This window comes from Chanos chanos, chromosome 11 (assembly GCF_902362185.1).
Source record: "Chanos chanos chromosome 11, fChaCha1.1, whole genome shotgun sequence".
Classification (NCBI taxonomy): Eukaryota; Metazoa; Chordata; class Actinopteri; order Gonorynchiformes; family Chanidae; genus Chanos; species Chanos chanos.
In genome coordinates, this window is record NC_044505.1 from 23,280,462 (window position 1) to 23,307,985 (window position 27,524).

A 27,524-nucleotide genomic window follows, 5' to 3' on the forward strand; every position below is an offset into this window, starting at 1 on the left:
TAACCGGCTCATCTGTTCATTATCTCTCTCTGTATATCTGTAACTTCCTTATCGTGTTCCGTGTTTATGTTTTACTTAGTACCTGTGTACTGTATCTACCCGCCTGGAAGACATTAAACTTTTCTTTAAGTACAACTGCTTTTGCGTCCTGCCTAGTAGGTCAACCCAGCACGGCGCTTCTAGTGAGACGTCACAATGTTCAAATGACCGGCGCTCGGCGCTTCTAGTGTTAATGTGAACACGATATTGGACATTTCAAAAGAAGTAGACAGGCAGGAACGAAAATCGGACATATGTAAATAAATAAATGAATGAATAAATAAATAAATAATCGGAAATGGTCGTTATGTCCCGCGGTGTAAATGTAGCTACATGTTTATGTGGTAATGAAGTCACAAGGGAAGTCATCAGATATCTGAAACATTTGCTTTGAATTAAATGACGATGACAAAACACGACATACGTTGTTCTGTTTAATTAGCTGAGCTTGTGTATTGGAGTAGGAAGGTTATTTTAATGGAATCGGAAGTTTTCTTATTAGCACGATCAAAGTATTCCATGTCGAATGTAGCTTAATGTTGGTGAATGTCACACATTCCCTTTGTACATTTTTATTTTGGGTTTCATCGACTCCTCCCCAAAAAAACACCTGTCTTTATCGTAATTACTGAAAGAAAACTATTGAGGTTGTAGGCATTTTCTATTTTTGCGTATGTGTGTGTGTGTGTGTGTGTGTAGCGGACTCAAACACTAGGCCAACGGTTGTGTTGATGCCACATATTTAGTGATTTAATAAATGTCTGAAAATACACACAAATATATTTTATAAACTTGGTGAATGGCTGCACAAGTGCTTAGCATAGAGCTAACACGGAGAATCTCAGCATAGTAATGAATTCGCTCGATACCCCGTGACTAGCAACACGGAGCACTACCTAGTGCGCCACTGCCACCTACTGGGCGCCAATGAACTTGCTGGTAATAAACAACAAAGAATTGTACGGAATATTTATATGGGCTGTCGACTCCAAACTCGTCTGCTGAATTTAAAGAAAGAACGGATTACATAATGTCTCACTGTGCTACATGTGTTTTTAAAATGTTCGTGTGGAAGACGCTGTGATGGTGTGCGCGTGCATGTTTACCTGACAGCTTAAAAACAAAAGTGTTAAAGAAGTTGTTATGTATTTGTTATTAATGTGCAATGCAACTTGAATTTATGGAAGACTGTAGCCAAGCGATTAAAAAAGCAGGGAAATGAATTGATTTTGATAAAAAATCAATAAAGAAATCGTTCTTATTTGTTTGTTTATTCACCAAGTGGTTATTCTTCCGCTAAAAAACATACTAAAACTATATGGAATTAAAGGTGATTGTGACGTGACGTTAAGATTCTATTCTAGAGTTCGTAATAAAGCTGTAGGCGATGAAAAGTGCATAGCTTTCAAGATCGAAGCAAAACGTTTCATAGAAGCAGAGCGACTTCAATCGACGGACACGGTGCCATTCATTTACTGAGAAATAGGTAAGGTGTGTTTGACGGTTTTTACTCAACACGCTGTGAAATCTATCTATCTATCTATCTATCTATCTATCTATCTATCTATCTATCTATCTATTTATATTGTCCTATCCTAGATGCCAAAATCGCAACTTATAATGAGCTCAGGAATTATTAGCGACGTTTCCCATGATGAGGACATGAAAAAAACACAGGTGAGGTCGACAGTTCTTGGTGACTTACAAAGCAGAATCAAAAGTATTTTAGACTTGCTAAGAATCAGTACAAAAGGCTGAAGTTTTCTATTGATCTCGCCAAGGTGCTAGCCTCCCCAGTGGCCATTACTGCAGCCAGAATCAATTCAAAGGGGCTGAAAGACATGCGCACTTTCGCCGACCTTTTCAAACCAGCAGCAGACGGCCAGGGACCTGAAGTTAGTTATGACACCATGGAGATATGCAAACTCACTCACATGCACACACACACCCCAAACCAGGTTTAACATGTTTATATTCATATATAATCTGTTTGTTAACATTGCACAAGTAAATGTAGTCATTCTAATACAGTTGAATTGACCCAGCTTATTACAGTTTACTGCAGAGCTGGACAAGAGCCTGAGTGTTCTTCTCTCCTCTCATTCTCTCAGTTCACCAACTTTGGCACACAGCAGGTGCCCACGGACGTTCCAAGTGAATGTGTGACTGAAAAAATGGAAGGGAAAAAGACAGTCCTGAAGGAATGTGTCACAGGCTATGGAGTGCACCAAAAAACACAGGTGAGGTCGCCCATGTGCAGTGACCAGCGGCAAACAACAGTGTGTAAGACTTGTAGCTGAGAAGATGAGGTTATAAGTTGAATTTTTTGGGACTTTTCAGAAGCTTCTCCATAAGGTGAACATTATCCTGGACAAAGTGACGGCCAGCAAATTTGAAGAGTTAATGGGTCGTCTGATGGCCCTTTCAGTGAACACTAAGGAGAAGCTGCAAATGCTGGTGGCTGTCATCCATGAGAAGGCCATGGAGGAGACAGCCATATGTAATGTATTTGCAAAAATGTGTCACTCCCTGGCTAAGGTATGTTTTATAATAGGAGATAGACTGTAATGTGAACTTGCTCCAAGTCCTGCATGTATAAATATGTATACACAATCACACAAACAGGCGTACTACAACCTCTATAGGAGTCTACAATTGCATATAACTGCTTTGTTTGAAAATTGGATACAAATATTGAATCATTCTGATTCATGTGACAAAACTGACTCAAAGTGACATAACCTTCTTCTGCCATTTGTTTTGAATGTGTATGAAGAGTTTCAGAGTTGAAAGTGTTTAGCAGTTTTGTGGTTACATATGGGTTCAGGAGTGTACATGTATGTGTAATTGATGTGTTTTTCCTAAGCATTCACCTCTCTGTGTATCTCTGTGTTCAGCATAACTGGCTGTCGCCCAGGTGGGACCATGAACCCAACGGCATTCAGGCCGAGTCGTTCAGATCCGTGCCTTCGCCAGCACGTCTGGAACAAGACTCTCTGAAGCAAAAAGCAAACATATTTGTCTCCACCATACACTTGTTCTCCGTCCTGCATATTCCTGTCTCTCATTCTGTCTTTGTGTATTGCAGCTTGAAGTACCTGTGGCCTACCAGCCCGGGAGGTCGGTGACTTTCCACGGACTCCTCCTGAGACGATGCAAGGCGGAGTTCGAAAGGGACGAGGTCCACGACCCGGTCGTGATGAAGAAGAAGAGGCATCTGGACTTGGCAACAACGGTACCCGTCCTTAAGAACGCTAAGACGTAGAGCTCAGTCCTTGTTAAAAGTCCATGACTTAATGGGGGACTTCAGTGATATGACTTTTTGAGACTTTGTGGATGGTGTTGAGCCATTTGGAATGATGGTAAGTGTTTGTGACACCCTGCTCCTCTTTCTCTCCCTCATCCTGACTCAGGCGCACGAGCAGGAGCAGCTTGAGAAGGACCTCGCGAAAGCTAAAGAGAGAGCTCTCTGCCGCTCCACCGGAAACATCAGGTTCATCAGCGAACTGTTTAAGATGAACATGATTTCTGAGAGCGTGGTGCTTGGATGCGTGGTGAAGCTGCTGCGGAGCCTTAGTAAAGAGAGTGCAGTGTGTCTCTCCACTTTGTTAACGGCTGTTGGCAAAGACCTGGACACCCCAAAAATGAAGGTAAGTGACCTTTGAGTTATGACTAGTACAGAGGCGTGAGGGGGATGGTAAATATTAGGTATTTGGCATCTCTCTTCGTTCATTATCCAGAAAAGATGGTGCAGAAGTTGTGGTAAGCACCTTTAAGAATTTTTCCTTTGAGTTCATTTCTGACACATTATCTGTCCTAAATCTCTTAAAGTCAAAGTCATTCTAACCATAAGATGTAAATGGCTTGGTGTAATGTGCTGATTGCAGAAACATTATTCCTTATGGTATCTTTGTCTAAATGGATTTGGTAATAATGGCATTGCCTGGTTAAGTCATTTTTAATATATGAGATGATATGAAAATGGAGAACCAACCATGACCTTGTGTGACCTCTGTTGAACCTCAATGGACAGCCCCAGATGGACTACTGTTTCCACGTCATTTCAAAAATTCCGAATGACGTGAAGGTGCCATTGGAGACACGCATCATGCTACGGCACGTGATGGAACTCAGACTGGTGAGTGCGTGTATGGGGGTGTTAGTTGCAATTGTAGCATGTGTTCTACAGTTTGTATAGAAAGTCTATTTGTTCTGGATTTAGGAGTACATTTAGTGTTTAAGAATATAGATTGAGATGCTTATGTCAGCTGCCTTACCTTGTGCTTGAATCCCTCTGTTTTTGTGTGTCCAGCATAATTGGATTTTGCCCAGAGAGGAGGACACCCACTGCTCTGTTCAGGCCCTGGAACCTGAACCCACTCCAAGTGCTGTGGAAACCACTTCTCCCAGCAAGAAAAACTGTGCCCCACCAGCTCCATCTGCTAAACTCCTACAGACTGCAGCCAGTGACTCTTCTGAGTTGAATGAGGCTTCAGAAAAGTTGCTGAGTGGTGCAGGGGACTCCCAGGTCAATTCCAAGGGACCTGAGGAGAGTCACAACTTGGCTGAGCTACCTAAGGAGAAATTAGGGAGACAGTTAGCTGAGGTGAGATATAAAACTTCAGAAATGGACAAAAAGACAGACCTGCTCTCTTTCTCTTTGTCTTTGCCTGTCACACAGGCGCATATTGCTAATAAATGCCAAAGTGTAAGTAGACCCTGTACATCTTGTAACTACTTTATATTTAGACAAGGATATTTTATTGTTGTAGAGCAGTTGATAGCATTAGTTCAGCTTGTTGTAGTCTGGTAACTTTTAAAGATAATGAGATCAGTGTCAGCTCAGGCCTTTCCATCACCTGTTGACTTGGTCGTTGTGATTGGACAGCAGCTTGAGTGTCATGTTTTTCTCCTCTCTCGCTCTCTCAGTCTAGCGAATTTACTCTGCAGCACAAACAACCGCTCAGTATCATCACCGAGAAATCTTCAGGTGAAAAGATACGGCTGAAAGAGGCAGAGAATGCCTGGAAGCCAGCCAGGAAGAGGCAGCCTGGCAATATGGATCCAGAGATCCAGGAGACACAGGTGAGGTCGCTAACACGCAGTGACCAGTGACTAACAGCTGTGTCTGTAAGAGTGTGTCAAACTTACAGCTGAACAGGCAAAGTTCCAATCTGAATTTTGTTTGTTTCTTTATGGCCGTTCAGGAAGTCCTCCGCAAGGTCCGCGGCATCCTAAACAAAGTGATGCCGGAGAAATTGGACAAGCTGGTGGAGCAAATGGCCCACCTCCCCATCAACAGCGAGGAGAGGCTCCAGAGTGTGGTGGACATGGTCTTCAGCAGGGCTGTGGAAGAACCTGGGTTCACTGCGCTCTATGCCAGCATGTGCCGCTGCTTGGCTAAAGTAAAGTGTTCTTGTATAAGAAGTACATTTGTAGTTTTTACTAAATTGGGGCTTAAATACGTCTCCTTGCCCCATAGACATTTTTGAGTTATAGCAGTGGTCCATTTTGTCTTATTGGCGTTGTTCCTTATGATTTGTAGAGAGGAAACATTCCTGTAGACTGTGCTTGGACTCTGTCCTGCATATTCCCCATCTCATTTTTTTGTCTTTTTCGTACTGCAGATGGAAGTGCCCATGTCAGATAGGCCCTACAGCACTGTGACCTTCCGTAGACTCCTGCTACGGCGCTGTAAGGCAGAGTTTGAGATGGTTGAGATGCACACCTTCTTATCTGATAAGGTACACAAGCAGTTAGAGTCATCAGCATTGGTAGCCATCACACACAGTGAGAAAACATACACCTTAGTCCTCATTAAAAATGCCTAGATGTGTCAGGAAACGTCCCATCAGCACTGAATTCCATGTCTTTTTGCTCGATCACCTATTCTGCATGCTGTATTTGCAGGCTGAGGTATTTGAACTTTTGGAATATTTTGTGAAGCTTTCTGACATGTTGCTCTTCTCTCTCTCTCTCTCTCTCTCTCTCTCTCTCTCATGCAGGCTACAGGGGAGCAGACAAAACAGGGGCTGGCAGAAGCTAAAGAGAAAGCTTGTCGCAGCTCCATTGGGAATGTGAGATTCCTTGGTGAGCTCTTCAAAGTGAAGATGGTTGCCAAGCTGACTATTTTGGAATGTGTGGAGAGGCTTGTGGAGAGGTTCAGTGAACTGAGCCTGCAGTGCCTCTCCACGCTCCTGACCACGGTCGGCCAGGAGCCTAACGATGGCAAAATGCAGGTAAATCACTTTTAGGTTATCGCTGTGACTGATGCGTGAGAGACTCAAATTAGGTATATTTGACATCTCATTCAGTTCAGTGTAAATCAACACTGACCAGTTTCTCTCTCTCTCTCTCTCTCTGATATCTGTCTTCTGTCCACAAATAGCCTCAGATGGACTTATATGTAATGTCCATTGAAAAAGCTGTAGAAGAAGGCATGCCATCAGCACATGTACTCTACCTGCTGCAGGATATGATGGAGCTCAGAGAGGTGGGTATGTGTGTTAAGTCACAGAAGAAGAACTAAAGTCTATTTTAATACATTTTAATGTTTCCCTTCACGACTAAAAATAACAAAGTAAAAAAAAAGTGTAAGTTCCTGTCATTATATTCTATCAATATTAAGAGTCATTTCAAATGCAGGCAAACAGGTTGATGTTTGACTTCCAGTGACATGAATCCCTTTCTTTGTGTTTGTGTTCAGTGAAACAGGGTGTCACACAGGCCAGTTCTGGGTCCAAAGACCATCAAAGTCCATGAGGGGGCACAGTGGCAGCAGTAGGATCAGTCAGGGATGGCTCATCAGAAAGGAGTCTTTTTCTCACTTTTGTTTTGTTTTTTTGTTTTTTGTCAGTAAGCAAGCCAACAAGACCTGACAATAAAATAACATATTAAAAAAAAAGTTTTACAAGGATTTAATTAAGGAAGAAATAAATTAACTGTGCAACAGGTCACCTCACATGCGGTATACTCTCTCCCTCACTCGCTCATTATCTAAGCAGCTTATCCTCAGTGGGGTGTGCTGGAGTCTTTCCCAGCACTCATAGGGCAAAAGGCAGGAAAACACCCTGGACAGGTCGGCAGTCCATCACAGGGCAGACACACACACACGCTCACGCTCACACACACATTCATACCTAGGGGCAATTTAGTGTCTCCAATTCGCCTAACTTGCATGTCTTTGGACCGTGGGAAGAAACTGGAGCTCCCGGAGGAAACCCACACAGACATGGGGAGAACATGCAAACTCCATGCAATATACTTTTACAGTAAATTCATAGAACACATATACAGGTGTCATGGAATTGAAAAGAATGGAGGCCTGATCAGCTGTAGCACTGTGATTTTTGGACCATCACTATGGTACGGGCAGCATTATTAGGGGAATAAAGAATGTCAACAGTCACTCCTCTGACAACATGACAGTTGACAAATTGACTCTGTATAACAAGTGACCAGCTGAATTTAGAGCCCCTGAATGTCGAATCTTTGGTTTTTTAGATGACAAGGACAATATCTCCAAGCCTATCTAAAATGACTTCGACTCTGAGTAAAACGAAGTCTTCATCCTGACAATTCGCTAACTTAGCTCACTCGCCGTCTCTGAGAATGCATCCGCCATTGTTACCTCTATTAGGCTTTCGGGCACTGTCGCGGTCACGTGTCTTCCACTATTAAGGTCCGTGTCTTCGGTAACGCCCATTTCTCCTTAACATATATTAAGTTAGCAAGTGTGCTCATAAATGAATTTATACACGATGTTGTACATGTGTTGTAAGTTCTGAGCCAGTTCCTGTGAACCAGGGAGTGAAAACTTTCCAGACTAACTGGACTGATGGTGAACTGGACCTGTCTGACTGAAGAGTTACAGAGTCACCCAGCAGAAGGCAATGCAATATTCTTCTCTTTGTCATTCATGTTCTGTTTTATACAGTGATATATATTAATCATACAAATCAAGAGGGTTCATTTGAAATTTCAGTACACACTGCTGTTTATGACTGAATGTGATTGTGTGTGACTATTATTGACTCTTTGTGTGTGTGTGTGGTGTGAGGTCAGCAGGTGAGTAGTCACTGGCTGTTCTTCATCATGATTCTTGATGATGATTTTTTGACAGAGTTTTACTACCAGTGCAGTTTATACTCACTGATGACAAGCAAAAAGCACAAAGCCCAAAGTAAATCATAAATACTAAGCCTTTGGAATGGGGAGGACATTTTGATCATGGGTCAAACTACTGACCTGAAAGCTGAAGGTGCTGAAGTTTGGGGGTGGAATTAATTAATGACCCAGCAATAGTCCAAAGGGGCATTAGATAGAGGTGAAGGTTGATGGTGCTGAGAGAAATAACAGATGTTAAGCAAACGACTCACTAGAGGGGTAAAGAGAGGACCAGGGTGTGACACTGACGTAGTTCCATGACTCTACTAATCCTCTTAAATTAGTGAAGCAGACAGCTGAAGAGGATGACAGTAATGTAATTAATTAGTGAATAGTGACTTCCATACAATTCCAACATACTTATACACATAAACTGCCTCACAGAGTTAACACTTTAGACTGGCATAATCACTCACTCACTCATTATCCAAGCCAGGGGGTGCTGGAGCCTATCGCAGCGCTCATAGGTTGAAAGGTGGGGAGAACATGCAAACTCCACACAGAAAGGACCCTGGCCGCCCAGCCAGGAATCAAACCCAAGACCCTCTTGCTGTGAGGCGACAGCACTACCCACTGCGCAGTCGTGCTGCCCACTGGCATAATCCAAAAAAGAAAAATATTAACAATAAATTGACAAAAAAATTCAGGAGCCAGTAGCAGGCAGTGTGTACGACTGGGTCCTGGAACATCAGCTCAGACTCCGTGTGACCTTTAAGGGAGCGAGGGAGCGTAAGGAGTGACATGACTGTGTCATTAGAGACACACCACTGACAGAGGATCAGTTAGTTTATCTTCATTAGAGACACACCACTGACAGAGGATCAGTTAGTTTATCTTCATTAGAGACACACCACTGACAGAGGATCAGTTAGTTTATCTTCATTAGAGACACACCACTGACAGAGGTTCACAAGGCTCCTATGGAGGGAGGAGCCGTTTGCACCACAGCACCTGTGGACGATCCATATTAACAATATTAATATGAATCTCAAACTCAGATTAGGATTAAGTTTACAAGAACAGACTGCAACATTATTTCCCTCAAGTCTCTTAAAATGAATGGCTGGTCTATTGGTTTATCTTTTAAATGAATGACTGGTCTGTTGGTTTGTGTCTCTTTCTGTCATGTGCCCACTAGCAGAAATGTCCTCACTGAGAAACAGACAATAAACTGCTCTGAAGGTGCCTGGCATGAGACAGTCTTCTTACCCAAAGACCCCCCATGTTTTTGGCTCCAATGCAAAATTAATCTATTGGTTCAAATTTTTTAAAGAAAAAATACGATGAAATAGCATCACCTTACGTTCCAGGCGGTGTAGCCCACATCCTGTTTAGTTCAAATAAAAACCCCAAATCATTCTAAGCAGGTTTGTTTCTGCATTTGTGTCGGAGTTGTTCCCATCAGTCTGCGGTTTTATGACCTCAGCTGTTTAGAACCTCATCTGGTCTAGCTGTATGGCTGATTCTCCTCCATGCTTATAAACACAGTAGCAACTTTAGTAACGTTAAGAGCTGGGAGCTGTCCAGGGTCCCACCTCCTGACAGTTAGCCACTGTCCATGGTGCTAACACTCCTCCTCAACAGGCCTCTGTTGGAATTTTGGAATGTTGATACATTCCGCAGAAGTCTGTGGTTCCACCAAGACTATTACAAGTCACAAATCAAAGTTATAAATCCTCAAAAAGAGATGAAAAACAGGGCAAATTAATAGATTGGTTCTCCTGACATCTGGACTAATCTAACCAAAGTTACATTATTCAGAATCCTGCCATTCAAGCACCTCACACTGTAAGTCCTCACAAACCTGCCACTCAACCACCTCACACTGTAAGTCCTCCCAAACCTGCCATTCAAGCACCTCACACTAAGTCCTCCCAAACCTGCCATTCAACCACATCACACTGTTGGTCTCCAGAGCTTGGTACAGTCTCTACAAGGCTGGAAATGACTCTGTGGATGAAAACTGTTCATGTTTTAATTTTGTGTGAAAAATGAAAAAAAAATTAACACGTATGATACTGGCTTTTCCCGGGCTGATTCTCTATTAAACCCTGTTAGTTTTTGAAACACAGTAGCCGTCCTGTTCTCCTTTCAGCTTTGAATTTCTGTTGAGGCTGTTCTGAGCTGGATCATTAGTTTAGGCACTGAGACAGTTTATGACAGATACTTTTGTCTCATGGACTTTTTTTTGCTCATTAGTTCATATATGTGTGTTCACATGTCTGTGTATATGCATGTGTGTGTATGTACATACATATATGATGCAGAGTCACTGCAGAGTCTGTGTGGGTTAGCGATTACACAAAGTGAGGACACAGACAAACCTAGAAGAAATGTAAATGAAGTCTGTGAAGAATGAGAGAAATCTTCGCCCTCTGTGGAGTTGGTGGAGGTTTGTGTTTATTAGGTGGATATCCACAGGGGTCCTGTTAAGTTATAGTTGGGAGAGGACACACCCCATCTTAAAACAACACAAAGCCAAGGGATGTAGCCAGGCGAGATTAAAAACACTCAGCTGGTTCTAAGGTTTACGGATACAACAACCTGAGCAAATGCTACACAGAGAGAGGGGGAAAGAAAGAGTGAGAGGTGAGAGAGAGAGAGTGAGAGAGAGAGAGAGAGAGAGAGAGAGAGAAACAAAGAATGGAATCTCAATCCCAGATGAGCAGAATGAACAGTGGTCAGAACCTAAGATTTAATATTGAAGTTTGGTCATAAAAACAAGAGCTGACAGTTATTCACATTCAGTCACTTGCTTCAAATCTACATTTATTATCAGCAGACATAAATGTATCATGGAAAACAGTTCTACCTTTTGCTTTTGTGCTCAACTGATTTCTAGGTACTATTTTTTTTAACTGACCTAAGTCTATCACTAACTGTTTAATCAAAGGACTATTATTAACTCATGAACAATAAACTTGGTATTTAGTAGTAACAGTGACAAAATGAATCCTCTGTCATTCTAATGTAACCTGAGGAACAATGACATGACATGTGTACGTATCTCTTCACACTGACCAGGTAACACACTGGTCCAAAATCCCACTGAACAGGTAACACACTGGTCCAAAATCCCACTGAACAAGTAACACACTGGTCCAAAATGCCACTGAACAGGTAACACACTGGTCCAAAATGCCACTGAACAGGTAACACGCTGGTCCAAAATCCCACTGACCAGGTAACACACTGGTCCAAAATCCCACTGACCAGGTAACACACTGGTCCAAAATGCCACTGAACAGGTAACACGCTGGTCCAAAATCCCACTGAACAGGTAACACACTGGTTCAAAATCACAACACACCTCAAACGGTCCTCAGTGTACACCTGTGCCTGTTCAGCTCAGCTGATTGGCTGAAGCTCTTCCCACACTGGGAGCAGTGGTATGGCTTTTCCCCTGTGTGAATGCGCTGGTGTGATTGAAGAATTGATAATTGGTTGAAACTCTTCCCACACTGGGAGCAGTAGTATGGCTTTTCCCCTGTGTGAATGCGCTGGTGTCTTACAAGACCTGATGAATCACTGAAGCTCTTCCCACACTGGGAGCAGTAGTATGGCCTCTCCCCTGTGTGAATGCGCTGGTGTCTTTTAAGAGCTGACCACTGTTTGAAGCTCTTCCCACACTGGGAGCAGTGGTATGGCCTCTCCCCTGTGTGAATGCGCTGGTGTGATTGAAGAATTGATAACTGGTTGAAGCTCTTCCCACACTGGGAGCAGTGGTATGGCCTCTCTGCTGTGTGAATGCGCTGGTGTGTTCTAAGACTTGATGCATTACTGAAGCTCTTCCCACACTGGGAGCAGTGGTATGGCCTCTCCCCTGTGTGAATGCGCTGGTGTGATTGAAGAATTGATAACTGGTTGAAACTCTTCCCACATTGGGAGCAGTAGTATGGCTTTTCCCCTGTGTGACTGCGCTGGTGTCTTACAAGACCTGATGAAGTACTGAAGCTCTTCCCACACTGGGAGCAGTGGTATGGCCTCTCCCCTGTGTGAATGCGCTGGTGTGATTGAAGAATTGATAAATGGTTGAAGCTCTTCCCACACTGGGAGCAGTGGTATGGCTTTTCCCCAGTGTGAGTGCGCTGGTGTGATTGGAGATTTGATGAATCACTGAAGCTCTTCCCACACTGGGAGCAGTGGTATGGCCTCTCCCCTGTGTGAATGCGCTGGTGTCTTTTAAGAGCTGACCAGTGTTTGAAGCTCTTCCCACACTGGGAGCAGTGGTATGGCCTCTCCCCTGTGTGAATGCGCTGGTGTGATTGAAGAATTGATAACTGGTTGAAGCTCTTCCCACACTGGGAGCAGTGGTATGGCCTCTCCCCTGTGTGAACGCGCTGGTGTGTCCTAAGACTTGATGACCGACTGAAGCTCTTCCCACACTGGGAGCAGTGGTATGGCCTCTCTGCTGTGTGAATGCGCTGGTGTGTTCTAAGACTTGATGCATTACTGAAGCTCTTCCCACACTGGGAGCAGTGGTATGGCTTTTCCCCTGTGTGAATGCGCTGGTGTCTCCTAACACTTGATGACCGACTGAAGCTCTTCCCACACTGGGAGCACTGGTATGGCCTCTCCCCCGTGTGAATGCGCTGGTGTCTTCTGAGGCTCTTCCTGCGTGAAGAGTGTGTTGTGTTCTTCCCTGTCACTCTCTGTTTAGGTGTTAGGGCTCTTCTGACAGGGGAGCTCTTCCCAAACGAAGAGCGCCTTCTTTTCGTGTTGACAGCGGATTGTGCTGAAATGAATGTAATATCAGAGGATAACTGTTCTGGGCTCAGTGGCATGTCTTCTGATTTAATCTCTCTGGTCTTTAGTAAACTCAGGGACTCTTCAGGATGCCATGTCTTAATGAGGTTTTGTGAGGAAATGTGGCCTTAACAAAGAGAGGGACATGTCCACAACAGGACCAGAAAACCACATCACAACCTGGACAAAAATCTATAAACAACATTAAAAGACCAAACTGACATTAACCTCAGCATCAATTTAAAGTACAACTAAACCATTCTCAACGGGAGGGGGGGGGTGTCATCTGTTACCTTTCTCAGGGGAAAATGTCTTGTCCCAGTGGCAGTCCGCTGGGTCGTCCTGGTCCTTGGTATATTCTTCTCCACACCAGACCAGCAGCTCCTCTCCAGCAGCGATGGGTCTACAGCTGCGGAACAGAACCCCCCCTTTGTACTGAAGAGCCACCAGATTCTGCTCTTCATCATTACGGGCACAGTTCACATACCTTAGAGCGAAAGAGAGAGAGAGTGATGAGGGAAAAGGTCAAGAGTGAGACATGAGGCAGATAAAGAGGTTTACATTGCACAAGAGAAAACCAAGTTAAGGCAGAAAATGAGAAGAAGAATGTATGGATAAGTGAAGTCATGGATAAGTGAAGGATCAATTTAAAGTCACGTCTCTAAATGGAGTTTTCGTGTTTTTGTGACTCTGATGTAAGGGGACGCTCACTGCTTCTTATTAAACAAAACTCTCTTAACACTCATTAGACACATATGTAAATCACACATGACTGAACCAAATTTTAAAATGAAAAAGTGCCAGGAAAGATGAACAGACTAACAGAGTTGAAGCAGACTAACACAGTTGGAATGTTCTAATAGAGGAGGAATCCCAGCAGTAACACCAGCTGGTTGGGGTGTTGTCACGAGATCGGGTGGGTTTGTGTCCTGTGAGGGTCAAACAGACAAGTGTACACTCCCCACCATCTCACTCAGCGCTCTGTTCAGCATTGATGAGTGAATCCAGGAAACAGCACAGGTCTCCACCCCTGTTACGTTCCCGTGGAGACGCCTGGGAGCTGGCAGGTGCCATAAAGTGGTAGTGGATGTGACATGTATCTGAGCGCTCTTCACACCAAACATTCCTCATCACTGGCAAAAATGCCCAGTGCCTCTGGCACCAAAGGATAAACTGTCCTCCTTGGACCAGTCAGAGCTTGGTGTTTATGCCCAAAATGCCCACGTCCATATGTTGTCCTTACTCCCAGCTTTTCTGAACTGAATCAGTATCCTCATTAGCAACACTGAAGAATTGTGGGCAGCTGAAACATTTCATTTTGTGATGAAGGTTTGGTTATGCAGCCTGCTTAATGGAGGACATGGTTCAGGATCCTTCAGTGTCGTGCTGATCATGGCACACAAGATGCACCAGGTGTATCAGTGTGCAAGGAAACATGTGAGATTATGCAACATTTCAGCAAAATGGAGACCGATTTAATGAGATGATCTCAATGTGTCTCATCCCTTTATTATTACTCACTATTATTTATTAGTCATTCGCACAGTTTGTTAAGATCTGCCCTTCTTCAGTCATGGATATATAGTTACTCATTTGTGCTGTAGACCTTTTAGCTCCTGTTACCACCCGTAACATTAGACATGTTTTACTGTTAGTCTGCAAATAAAATCCATGAATGTATTTAGTTACAGCGATTACTGTACAGGACAAACAGAAAAGTCTTACAGTTTGGGCAGTAACACACAGCATACTCAAAAGCACCATGTGAAGTTATGTAAAGCTTAGCAGATATGTGAACTGGTCAGAATGTCATTGGGTGGGACATGCCATTTAGGGGTATGGAGATCTTCGCCATTCTACTATTTTTCTTTCTCTTTTAGACATCTTATTTTTGTTTTACACTGTGTGTGGATTTAATGAAGAGGTTTCACGCCCCCTGTACTGAGAGCTGATTAATGTGTTATACAGAGAATGTGAAAGCTCCAATCCTGAGGTCTGAGGGTCTGACTCAGCCTTACTCAGGATAATTCCCTTTTCACTGACACACTGATGATATGAGAAACTTTGGGACAGGGACAAATAATTGGGAAATTAATCAATGACTGAGTATGTTACTGAATAAACTCAAAATAAACCACGTAAAATGGAAAAATAATTAACTAAACATTACGCCTGACTATTTTTGTCTTTCGGTTGTAGATGCATTTATTTATGTTCACATTTAATGTATTAAATATCACTTTTTCATTCATTAGTGCACCCAGTTTCATGCATGAGGAAATAACAAGAAATGTTTTATGTATGTCATCTCATTTGATGCTACATATTTGAATCCCAAAGCCGTTGGCTCGTTATGAGTTAATTTTGATACCACAGACACAGAGGTTTACTGAAATACATGCATCAAATATGAAAACCCATGTGTTCAGAGGATCTCCATGCTGATTGGTGTTTGTATAAATTCTGGTCTCATCTGGTCTGTGATAATAGTGAATGTGAGGGGGTGTCACTCAGTCAGCGGTAAAGAGAAAACAGACCAGTATCTGGAAGGTTGTAAGTTTGATTCCTGAGAATGTCTGAACACCAAAATACTGGACAGCAAGGTTTCCTCAGAGATATAGTTACCTCTGATACAAAACACAGTTAAGTTTTACCACTGAACGTATGAATGTATGCCGTCTGTACAGTCAACATACATATGTGAAAAATAAGGAACAGGAGTGATCTCTGTGCTCAGTATCTCACCTCATCCAGTTGGAAAAATTCTCTCTCTTCACATCAACACGATCTTCACACTGCTGACGTTTGAAGAGCTAAGGAAAAGAGGTTTTTCCTTCATAAATGTTGATTTGTTATGTATACAGTCTTTCACTGCACATTTTATGACCAATTCCAGGTTTATGTCAGAGGTCTGATAGAGCGTGAAGTTCTCTGAATTGAAATGAGTGTAAAATAATTTGTTGAAGCTCCTACCAGCGGCTGATGACACAGAACATCGGTAAATGCAATGCAAGAGGAATTTGGCTTCACTGCACAGAGCCCCAGTAAATGCCAACTGAAAACCTTCTTATATCATTAATTAATAGGTTCACTCACCACCCAGGAGTATCCACTGTCCTTGGTGTCATCTCTGTCAGACATCTGGTCTTCATAGGGGCCAAAGTGTGTCCCGCTGGGTATAGTGTCACCCTGGTTAAACACGCCCAGCTCTGCGTTTGAGATGTTTGACCTCCTGACCTCTAGTCCTGAGGGAAGGGTGCGTCTGGCTCTTTCTGTGACCCCTATGCGCACGGGGGTGTCGGGGATGAACGTTGGGGGGCCATGCACCTCACATTTACCAATGAAGAAAGACCGGCAATCCTCACAGTCTGGGGAAATAAGGAGAAAAATATAAATAACAACAATAGACTTCAGTCAGACTAAAATACACTCTAAATATCAACACTAGACTTCAGTCAGACCAAAATACACTCTAAATAACAACAACAACAATAGACTTCAGTCAGACTAAAATACACTCTAAATATCAACAATAGACTTCAGTCAGACTAAAAGACACTCTAAATATCAACAACAGACTTCAGTCAGACTGAAAGACACTCTAAATAACACTAACCCTACTAACCCTAACCATAACAGGGCAGTCCTCACAGTCTGATAAGACCCAATACTATCTGGGTATGGGACCATCAGTATAGAGACACAGTTCAGCATTCACACTGACATTTAACTCTATCGTGCCCGTTTTTACTTTTCATTTTCAGCAGCTGATGATGAAAAACCTTTTCAATTTTCCTGAGAGTGCTTAAAAACCAAATATCTACCAAACACGCATCAGTCAAAAACATTATGATGTTGTAGAAACTGGGGAGTGTTTGACTTTTGCTTTTAACCACTGCACCCTTTACATGCAGAAAGAGAAAGAGAGAGAGACTACAGGATCAGTCCCAGAGATCTTGCCCTACACAGACAGTCTTTGTCTATGGGTTTCTCCTCCTCAGTGTATTTGATGCTAGGTCTGTTGGACGAGTCTCTTCCTCGGGTGTAACCGTTTGACTGTGAGATCTCCTCTTTCATCACGCCTGTCTTCAGCAGCTCTACAACACAAACACACAAACTGTACACACACACGCCAACCTACCAACCCACACAAGCACAGAGAGGACCAGAACACAGAAGGAGGACACAGTAAAACAGGCGAATGTTTCCTACCTGTGTCATGTGATTCAGGAAGAACTCCACACGACTGCCCCACAGACGTGGACGACATCTCCGTTTCATCAGTGGCCATCTTGTCACTTTTCTCCTGACTAATTACACGCATCCCGATTATTATAATTATTAGAATCGCAAAGAACCGTGTGAGTAAATGCATACACCCTAATTAAGATAATCATCAAATTAATCAAGAGTATACACACTCTCATGCAAAACTGCTCTTTATTTACACGCATTTCCTATCAGAATAAGACAGATACATGATACAGCAGAACAGAGGTAGAGGAAAATGAGGTTAAGACAAAGTACTCCTCTAAGATAAGATTAGTTTGAACCAAGACATTAAATGCCGGGCTAAATGTTACATCATGTATAAAGTAATTTATCAGCACACTTGCTATCTTATGGGACGTAATCCATGCCAAAATGAAAACGAAAACGGTAAAATGAAAGTTCAAACCCCGGTTTGACATTTCTTTTTCAATACCTGTGCGCACATATCCTGCCAAAATGAAAAATGAAATTACATAACTCGATTTTTATTTTCATTTTCAAGACAAACGCGAGTCTTTTCTGACAAAAATAAAATGATCTTTTTGTCATTTCGTTTGTTAGTCTTTTCCTTTGAACAGATTTGGCGGTACAAATCGGACAAAATGGAAACGAAAAGACAAAGTTGATAATCCTATGGCAAAATCCCAGTTTGCGATTTAATTTTCGACATGAACGCGCTGTATCTGCCAAAATGAAAATGCAAAGGCAAAGCAGCATTGCGTTTTCGTTTCCCACTTTGCCTTTTCATTTTCGAGTTCGCCTATATGCAAATATATGTTAAGGAGAACTGGACGTTACCGAAGACACGGACCTTAATAGTGGAAGACACGTGACCGCGAAAGTGCCCGAAAGCCTAATAGAGGTAACAATGGCGGATGCATTCTCAGAGACGGCGAGTGAGCTAAGTTAGCGAATTGTCAGGATGAAGACTTCGTTTTACTCAGAGTCGAAGTCATTTTAGATAGGCTTGGAGATATTGTCCTTGTCTTCGGTAACGCCCATTTCTCCTTAACATATATTTGCATATAGGCCAACTCGAAAATGAAAAGGCAAAGTGGGAAACGAAAACGCAATGCTGCTTTGCTTTTGCATTTTCATTTTGGCAGATACAGCGCGTTCATGTCGAAAATTAAATGGCAGGATATGTGCGCACAGGTTTTGAAAAAGAAATGTCAAACCGGGGTTTGAACTTTCATTTTACCGTTTTCGTTTTCATTTTGGCATGGATTACGTCCCATTCTAACTATTTACTGGTTGATCAATGAGAGAGAACTTTTCGTGAGCAGCTTTTCTAAAAGAATTACTTTACAGGATCTGGATTTCAAAAGTCTTCACTTAGAAGAACTAACGTAGAAAATTTAGATTTTTACCTCAAGTTAACAATTCTCATCGGACTCGTCGCCTGATCTGAATTTAACAAACAGACGCAAAGTCTCAACCGTTGAACTACGGAAGCCCGTTCCCGCCACATTACAAAATTGTTTTGCTTTATTGCGACCCTCTTTTTCGCAATTCCGACTTTATTTCTCAGAATCCCGACCTTATTTTTTGCAATTCCGACTATATTTCCTGCAATTCCGAATTTTCCCTCATCTGACTTTTTTACACAATCAGGCAGCGTCGAGGAAGCTAAAGTAAGATATGTTATACACTTAATGCAATGAGCAGTTTACCAGTAGCAAAATCTGGCGTCGGTAATAGGCTCCGTCGTCCAAACACCCAGTACTTGGTAGTTTTGTAGAAATCGAAATTTTTTATACGAGAAATGGGAACAACAGACCGATAATTATCTTCCAAGTACCTTACCAGAGCAAACTTTTTTTTTCCCTGTGAACTAAGGCCAACTGTAGGCTGTAACTGTAAAGCTGCCTTTTAACTGTAGAACGAAATTAGCGGGTTTTGGTTGCTTGCCGGCACGGTGGCGCAGTGGGTAGCTGTTGCCTCACAGCAAGAAGGTTTCGGGTTCGGTTCCCGGCCGGGTCCTTTCTGTGTGGAGTTTGCAGGTTCTCCCCGTGTCTGCGTGGGTTTCCTCCGGGAGCTCCGGTTTCCTCCCACAGTCCAAAGACATGCAGGTTAGGTGAATTGGAGACACTAAATTTGCCCTTAGGTGTGTGTGTCTGCCCTGCGATGGACTGGTGACCTGTCCAGGGTGTTTCCCCGCCTGGGATAGGCTCCAGCACCCCCCGCGACCCTAATCAGGATAAGCGGTTTAGATAATGGTTGCTTGCCTTCGTGGGACGTTACAGCAAGGATTTTTGAATACACCAATCAGATTACTCAAGAGGGGCTAGAAGCCACGCCCCCTTCCCAGTTCTCTCTTCAGTCAAGACGGAGGACAAGCTGATCGTGTAATCAAAATGCTTGCTCTGATGTAATATAATTGTTTCAGTAAGTAGTGATCATGTCCAAATAAACAGTGAGTGCACTTCCACTGCGTGAAAAGAGGTGTATCTGCACTGGAATACTCCTGTATATTCCCGGATACTCCGCAGCATAGAATACTCCTAAATACGTGCCAGGTTTGGGGGTCTGCCTAGAGCCCATAGTTGCCATGGTGAATAATCCCTTGGGGGTGCTTGCAAGGGAACATTTGCACTTCACACCTCGGGCTACCAGGTATCCTGCAATTGGTCAAAAGTCTTACTTTGGATTGGTGGAGCAATACCTTGCCCCTCCTCTAAAACCGTTCCCCATTGGTCTATTGTGCCCCCCGCCCCCCCGACATGATTTCATATGGTTCATATTATAAATATTATTGTTGTTGTTATTATTATTATTAATATTATTATAACTGGTGGTGGTGTTGTATGTTCATAGGTAGATTGTATAGATAGTCTGGCAGATAGATGGTCAGCCTTAGTTTAAAGGTTAGAGAACTGGGCTTGTGACTGGAGGGTTGCTGGTTCAATTCCCAGGAGACACACCACTGCCAAAGCATCAGTTAGTTTATCTTCATTAGAGACACACCATTGACAGAGGATCAGTTAGTTTATCTTTATTAGAGACACACCACTGACAGAGGATCAGTTAGTTCAAGGATTAGTGACCAAGGATTAGGGATCAGTTAGGCCAGCCATGGTCTAAAGGTTAGAGAATCAGGCTTGTGACTGGAGGTTCAATTCCCAGGCCCAACATCCACAGCTGTGAGCCCTTGAGCAAGACACTTAACCCCAATGCTCTGTGGGCGCTCACCAGGAAGGCTGCCCACTGCTCCTGCGTCTTTTCATTACTGGTGTGTTGGATGGGTTAAATGCAGAGGACATGTTCACTGTTCACAGTGTGTATGCAATCACTTAAACTTAACTTAAACAAAAATGAATTACACAAATTTTATTATAAATAAAGAAAATACAGTATAATATAAATTATAAGGCATATTGACATATATATATATATCAATGTACAACAAAGAATATAATACATTAGAGAGAATATACTATAATATCATAGTATATAATATAAATGCTTTTTGGGAACATAAATGAAACACTAAATGTTGAGCATTGCCAAGAGCAACCCAGCTTCTGTGGTCTCCATTGCAAATCTATCCGCACCAACTCGTGCATGGTGATACACAACATAGTTTTGCTCTTTGTCCAGTCTATATGTAGCACCCCACACAGTGCAGACAAGTCTGTGCTAGGACCCACGCTGGCCTTCCATCCAAGATGGCGTCCTCCTCTTCAGAAATTATATCTACTGATGCAGTTGTAGCACAGTGAGACATTATGAAATCCGTCTTTCTTTCAGTTCAGCAGATGAGTTTGGAGTCGACAGCCCATATGTATATATACTTCGTACAGTTCTTGTTCTTTATTACCAGCAAGTTCATTGGCGCCCAGTAGGTGGCAGTGGCGAAATACATAGTGCTCCACGTGTTGCTGGTCACGGGGTATCGAACAAATTCACTACTATGATGAGATTCTCCGTGTTAACTCTATGCTAAGCACTTGTGCAGCCATTGATCGAGTTTATAAAATATATCTGTGTGTATTTTCAAGCCTTTATTAAATTATTAAATATGTGGCACCAACACAACCGTTGGCCTTGTGTTTGAGTCCGCTACACAGTCTTCCATATGGCAGCCTCTTCCTCAGTTTCAAGAACACTGACTCTGGCCTTGTGCAGCTGCAGAACACAGTAAAAACAGGAATTAGATCACTGAAAATAGCAAATGGAGGGAAAAGTCGAAGAACTACTTGGGAAATGATTAGGTTTTGACTTACTCTTCTCCTCCTTTGCCTCGTTCGAGCAGCGATCCTGCCCCCTCTTTGTTCTCCAGATTCCCTTCTTGGTTCATCCTGTAACTCGTTCCAATAATCTCAATAGGTCTTGCAGGATGCTGGAGAGAAAAAAAGTGGAGAAGAAAGGAAGATTAATTAAAAGTTCGTTTAGAATTCCAGGTGCTGTTATGAAACAATCGCCATGATATAGCCTACCAACAACACGTTGTGTTACCTTGTCTGTGGATCATATCTCTGCATGTTTTCAGCATTTTGCATTCTCCGCACAGCTTCCTGTAGAAGCAAAATTAGTACAAAAGTTAAATTCAACCACATTAAGGGATAAAGCAGATGAACAAATGCGAACGTATCAGAGTGTGCGGCAGTCGAAGACAAAAGCTAGCAGGCTACAGAAATAAACTTACCGAAACAGAGTTATTTCCCGCTCGTCTTCTTTTTAAGGGGGGGAAGACTCCTCTTGCGCCTCTTTGATGTCTGACTCCATCCTGTCCAACCGCCAAATAATATTCTCCATGAACGTTTACTGCTGTTCAGATATCTCCTTAAAAATGCATTTAACGGGGACACCAGTTCTTTGTTTTCGTCCAGACTCGGCGTTGGAATAATTGGATATTCCCGGCGCACTAGCCTCTCCAGTCCGCGGTCCGTTCGAAAACTCAAGTGTTTTCAAGCCATGTTCAAAATGCGCACTTTCAACAGAATACGGAGTCCAACTTCTGTAATCGTTTTGTGATTTGCGTCTCCTAGATACGCCGTTCACTCACAGAAAACTGACTGGACAGGACTCAACCTTAGATTCTGAGTGGGTGTTTTGAAAACGGGGCGCGTCCTCGTACTGACGAGAAACATTCCAAACAAACAAGCGAGGAGCAACAACAACAAAAACTCCTGTACCCTGTAAACTTTTAAAAAAGTCCTTTACCCTTTGTCCCGCATCCCTCATGTTGAGATAATGTCCCGCATTTTCGTTGGTCGTTTGGTTTTTAACGGTCAGAAATAAGAATAAATGGATGCTTTCTTTTACCCGGCCGGCACATGAGCCGCTTATACTGTTGCTACATAGTTTCTAATCTATTGCTACGTCAAAAGCTGTAAAAATGCAACAAAGCCCAGTTTTTTGAAAAGTCTTGCTTTCATCCAATGGCTGAGAAGAGAGCGTTGAGGGCGGCCATCAAGAGCCTGTGGCGGCTGTCAATCAAACCGTGCAGCTATGGGGCCGATGAACTCCTCTGCTACGTCACAAAAACCAAACTTAGTAAAACTTTGCAGATGTGAAAGTAAACGCTGTCAATGGTCAATGTTGCTATTAAACGCTCTGTACCTTTTGCAAAGAGTTACTGACTCTCAGCCACAGACAGCCACGCGCTGGCTATATGAGGTTGTTTACCCAGCATATCACAAGCTTTGCTGACAGTCGTCAGGCTACGTACATTCAGCAATCAAATTAATCCCTCGAAATAAAATATTATCAATCGTTTCGCGGAGCAAAGAAAACATTAAATCAGGGGTGTCAAACTCATTTTACTTCAGGGGCCACATATAGCACAATTTGATCTTAAGTGGGCTGGACCAGTAAAATAATCGCATAATAATCTATAAATATCTAGAACTCTAAATCCATGTCTTTGTTTTAGTGCAAAGAAGTATTAATATATTATTAAGATGTTCACATTTATTGAACTATCCCTTTACAACCCATATTATGAAAAATCTGAAATTTGAATAAAAGAACTGCAATTTAAACAGTATTATGCATCAGTTCATCATTTACACATGTGCATTACAACTTACAGATCACAGTGGATTTTTATTTTATTTTAATGAGTATGGCGAATGAATAGGGCCAGTTGAGCAACATCTGTACTGTCAGTGCTCTCATCAATTGCAATTGCAAATGCAACAAATGACTTAACTTTGTGCTTTATTTGGCGGTCCAAATCTGCGGAAAGGTCTGAAATCCTGTCTGCCACAGTATTCCTCGTCAGGCTAATGTTAGCAAAAGCTTGTCGCTTCTCAGGGCACACAATTTCTGCAGCCGTCAGCATGCATGTTTTCACCAAGTCGCCCTCACAGTATGGCTTGGATGCTAATGCTATTTCGTTAGCAGTAAGGTAGCTGGCTTTGACCGCCGCATCACTAATCTCTCGGCAATGGGTAAAAACAGACTGCTGTTTTCTCAGACCCGCTAACATTTCATTGATCTTTGCTCCTCTCAGTTGTCCTTGCAAGATGTCATATTGTTCACTATGATGAGTCTCATAGTGGCGCCGAATATTATATTCCTTGAGCACTGCAACTTGCTGCTTACACACCAAGCACACAGGTTTCCCACTGACCTGTGTGAATAAATAGGAGCTGGTCCATTTTTCTTGAAATGTTCTACATTCTGTGTCCACTTTTCTTCTTTCTGACAAAGACATTCTGGGGCTTTGGGTCAGACGGCGGCAAAAGAATATTGTGTTGTATCCGCTACTCTCACTGAAACAGTGCGCCCCGGTGGTCAAATAAATAGATTGCAGTTAATGTCATAACTTCTCACATCTGGCAAATTTCATCTCGCGGGCCGGTTCTGGCCCGCATGCCGTACGTTTGCCAGCCCTGCATTAAATCCAAAGGTCGACTGCCTCTGTGAGCAAACCCTCGTGTCATGTTTTTCCGCTGGGTCCTAGTGTCGCTTGGGTGCATTTAAAATGGGGGAAGAAACTATTAAAAACGGCAATTGAACCAGATGGTGGAATTTGACAAACGCTGTGCCTTTTTGAAAAAACACGTTCTTCTGGCTGTGTTAACAAGTAGACATGCACTGGTCCTGTCATAAAGCAAAACTGTGAACCTTTCAGTAGTTTCAGCTACATGTGACATCTCTTGCACACTTGAGGTTTGATCATGGTGATGCCTGGTTGCGCGCTTAGGTCCATTCTGATGGTACCTCCTTAATCTCTTGGATTACATCAGCCACTTCAGGCCCAGCAACCATCCATCAACGTGGTTCACCAGGATTATCTACCAAGCTGACCGCTCCCCCCTCTCCTTTCACACAGGTATTATTCTGCTTATGTGCTTGATCTATGGGAGTTGCAGAGAACACTCTGTTTGTCTTCTGCACAATGAACTTGCCAGCTAAAAACGCCCTGTAAACTTGTGGATGTTTTGTAGTAAGCTCAGCCATGTCCCTCAAATGCGCTGGGATCCATCTAACATAATGTGTATGATCGAGGGATAAAAACCAGGGAGTGAACTCAGTCAAGGCATCAAGGAACATATTGAAAGAGCCCAATTGTAGAGACTGTACACAGATCAGAAGAGACAGCTCTAGCTCCATAACAGTGGCCCAGTACTGAAACTGTGAGATTGGATCTCTCTGCCTGTTGCACCACTCATCAAAATGCAGCACATCACTGGGAGGATCCGTTTTGATGTAGTTATTATAAAATGTACAGTTCTGCTACTGTTACTTGATGGGCTCAGACCCCCTTTGTGAGCTTTGCTACCAAATTTGATGCTTTTATCAAAAATTGCACAATTCTTATGAAAATTTGAGCTGAACTGCCCCACTAAATCGACTAACACACTGGTTCATCTCTGCTGATGAGGGCAGGTGACAGTGTTGAACTGAATGCCTAATCTCATAGTATTTTAACAATACCATTCAGAGTTGGCAAAAATCTGCCCAGTGTTCTCCATCATATAGTTTGGACAAACTCAGAAAGCTCTGATTTCCCTTCATTTACTTATAAATTTATAGTCTGTTGGTAAAAAAAAGTTCACGCAGAGTAATGACAAGGGGCTCTGTGCATTTTTGGAAGCTGTACCATGTCTGTAAGTGTATGAGTCAAAGGACAAATGAATATGCCCCATGTGGGGTGAGGTGTGTGTAGTACGAGTTAACAAAGGACAGGTGGGGAAGGGGCTATATTTCCTTTTATTACAATACGTAACAACTGCTCTAGTGCTTATGGGAATTCTAGGAAAATGCTGGTATCTGCAGGTATCAGCAAATTCAATTCAATGCTTTTAAAGACCTTTTTAATTCCAATTGTAATGCCACTTTGACCTATGGTTACATCATTAAGGCTATACAAAAGCTACACTTTCTAATCAGACACTTCTGATGGGCTGTAACTCCACTACTTACGTGTTTTACAGCCACTGTAGAAAAAGGATTTATTAGAATTATTCAGAGTTGAGTTATTCAGATGGTCACATATGTTTATACTTACAGACCAATGAGAAAAGAGCCCTGACACTTAAAGGAACACAAATCCCCATACTGACATACACACACACACACACACACCAGACTACCTTATATCATCATAGTCGTTACACCAGCATAACAGAAAAGGAATAATCCAGAAGAAATAGAATGTAAAAGAACACTGGAGGCCTTGAGGAAGCATGTAAAACAAAACTGAGGAGGTTTATTTAAGCTTATACTAAGATTCTTCTGTTTCCTCTTTTTCACATAAAGAAAAATACCATGACGACCCATCATCCTCTGTTCACTGCCTCAGATTCACAAAGACAGCGGTTCCCCGTGAACTCAAAAACGGTACACGCAGGTGTACTCAGGGTGACCCCGGTTGTTTAGGATACGGAGTTCCACCATCCTGTAAATCCTCTGCTCTGGAGACTTTTGAGAGAGAGAGAGAGAGAGAGAGAGAGAGATTAAAATTGAGAAACTGTTGGGATGGTGAGTTGTAATTCATTGTAGCATGTCTGTAAGTGCTTTGGTTGGTTACATGAGACAGGCAGTTCACTGATACATAAAAGGAACATTTATACTGACTTACTTTATCCACTGTAACACATTTACATCTCCCCTGTCTAAACTGACTGCACAGAATGTCATGTCAAATTATGTCAGTACTCAGTACTGACACAGGAGCATACACACCTTCAGAGGTGTGTATGCTCCTGTGTATATTTGTATGGATGTTTATTATAAGGTCTATAGCTGTCACTCACTGGCAGTTTGAATGTCTGAACTGATTCTCCCTCCTGATCGTAACTAAACTTTCCTAGAAGATTTCCTGCTTCATTCACACTGGACATACCCTGTGAAAACACAGAACACAGGGAACCCAAACAGGCTTAAGTACGCTGCCCGGGTCTGGTACGTCTCCGAACAACGCGTGTTTATCACACTCGCACCTGTTTACACACACACACACACACACACACACACACACATAAATCTCAGTTCTGAAATGTACCAAAGTCCATGTTAACCACACGCTCATTAGCAGTGATTAAATCGGAGGAGAGGTTGGACCTGCAGATTCCAAAGCGTAGTCCGCCATCCCGATCCCGTCGGCTCTGTACAAACTCAGGGCTCTCTGAACAATCTTCTTCATGTCCTAAAAAAACAGTTCAAGCGCTATTTAAACAGACAATAATTCAAAACTACCCACACTCCTTTTAATACGGGACATTGTCACCAGTGTACAATAGGACAGTCCAACCTAGAAAACAGTGGACGACAATCCATCAGAATAACACACATTCACACACATACGCACTTCCAAGAGGCCTTGTGTGAAACAAGTTTAAACACATCCACACAGTTCTAAAATGATAAATACATCACATTATACGCTGTATTTTAAAGCACCCAGCACAATGTGAATATGACCGAAGTGAGTGGTGTATGGTCCACCCCCGCTGTTCACCTGTATGGTGACGGCTCCCGCTCCTTCCTGCCCAAGACTTTCTCCCACAGTTCTCCAGACGTCTGTTCTCTGCTCTCCTCTGTCCCGCCCAAGCCGCTCCAGTATTCTCTTCTCCAGGTTCTCCAGTTCCTCCTGGAGGTCTGAGCGCAGTACCACATTCAGGTGACTGACACTTGAGGAAAGGAACTTAAACAGACGATCACACAGCTCCAGCTTCAGTCTCGAGGTATTCTGTAAGAGAAGTAGTTTAAACAATGGTCTGAATCCACAATAATATCACTGTTTCCACAATAATTTAACAGACACGTATGTGAGGAAGATATGGATGTGTGTGTGTTTGTGTGTGTGTGTGTGTGTGTGTGTGTGTGTTTGTGTGTGTGTTTGT

General features: G+C 42.7%; 1 protein-coding gene across 1 annotated transcript in view; it reads right to left on the reverse strand.

Annotated features, from left to right (window-relative positions):
• Positions 1–17,242, reverse strand: part of LOC115823852 (zinc finger protein 208-like) — a 111,710-nt gene extending 94,468 nt beyond the window's left edge. The window contains 4 exon segments of the mRNA XM_030787875.1: positions 11,559–13,078; positions 13,245–13,386; positions 16,048–16,319; positions 17,164–17,242. Of these exon segments, the coding sequence (XP_030643735.1) occupies positions 11,559–13,078; positions 13,245–13,386; positions 16,048–16,319; positions 17,164–17,242 (2,013 nt within the window).
• Positions 17,243–27,524: the final 10,282 nt, after the last annotated feature.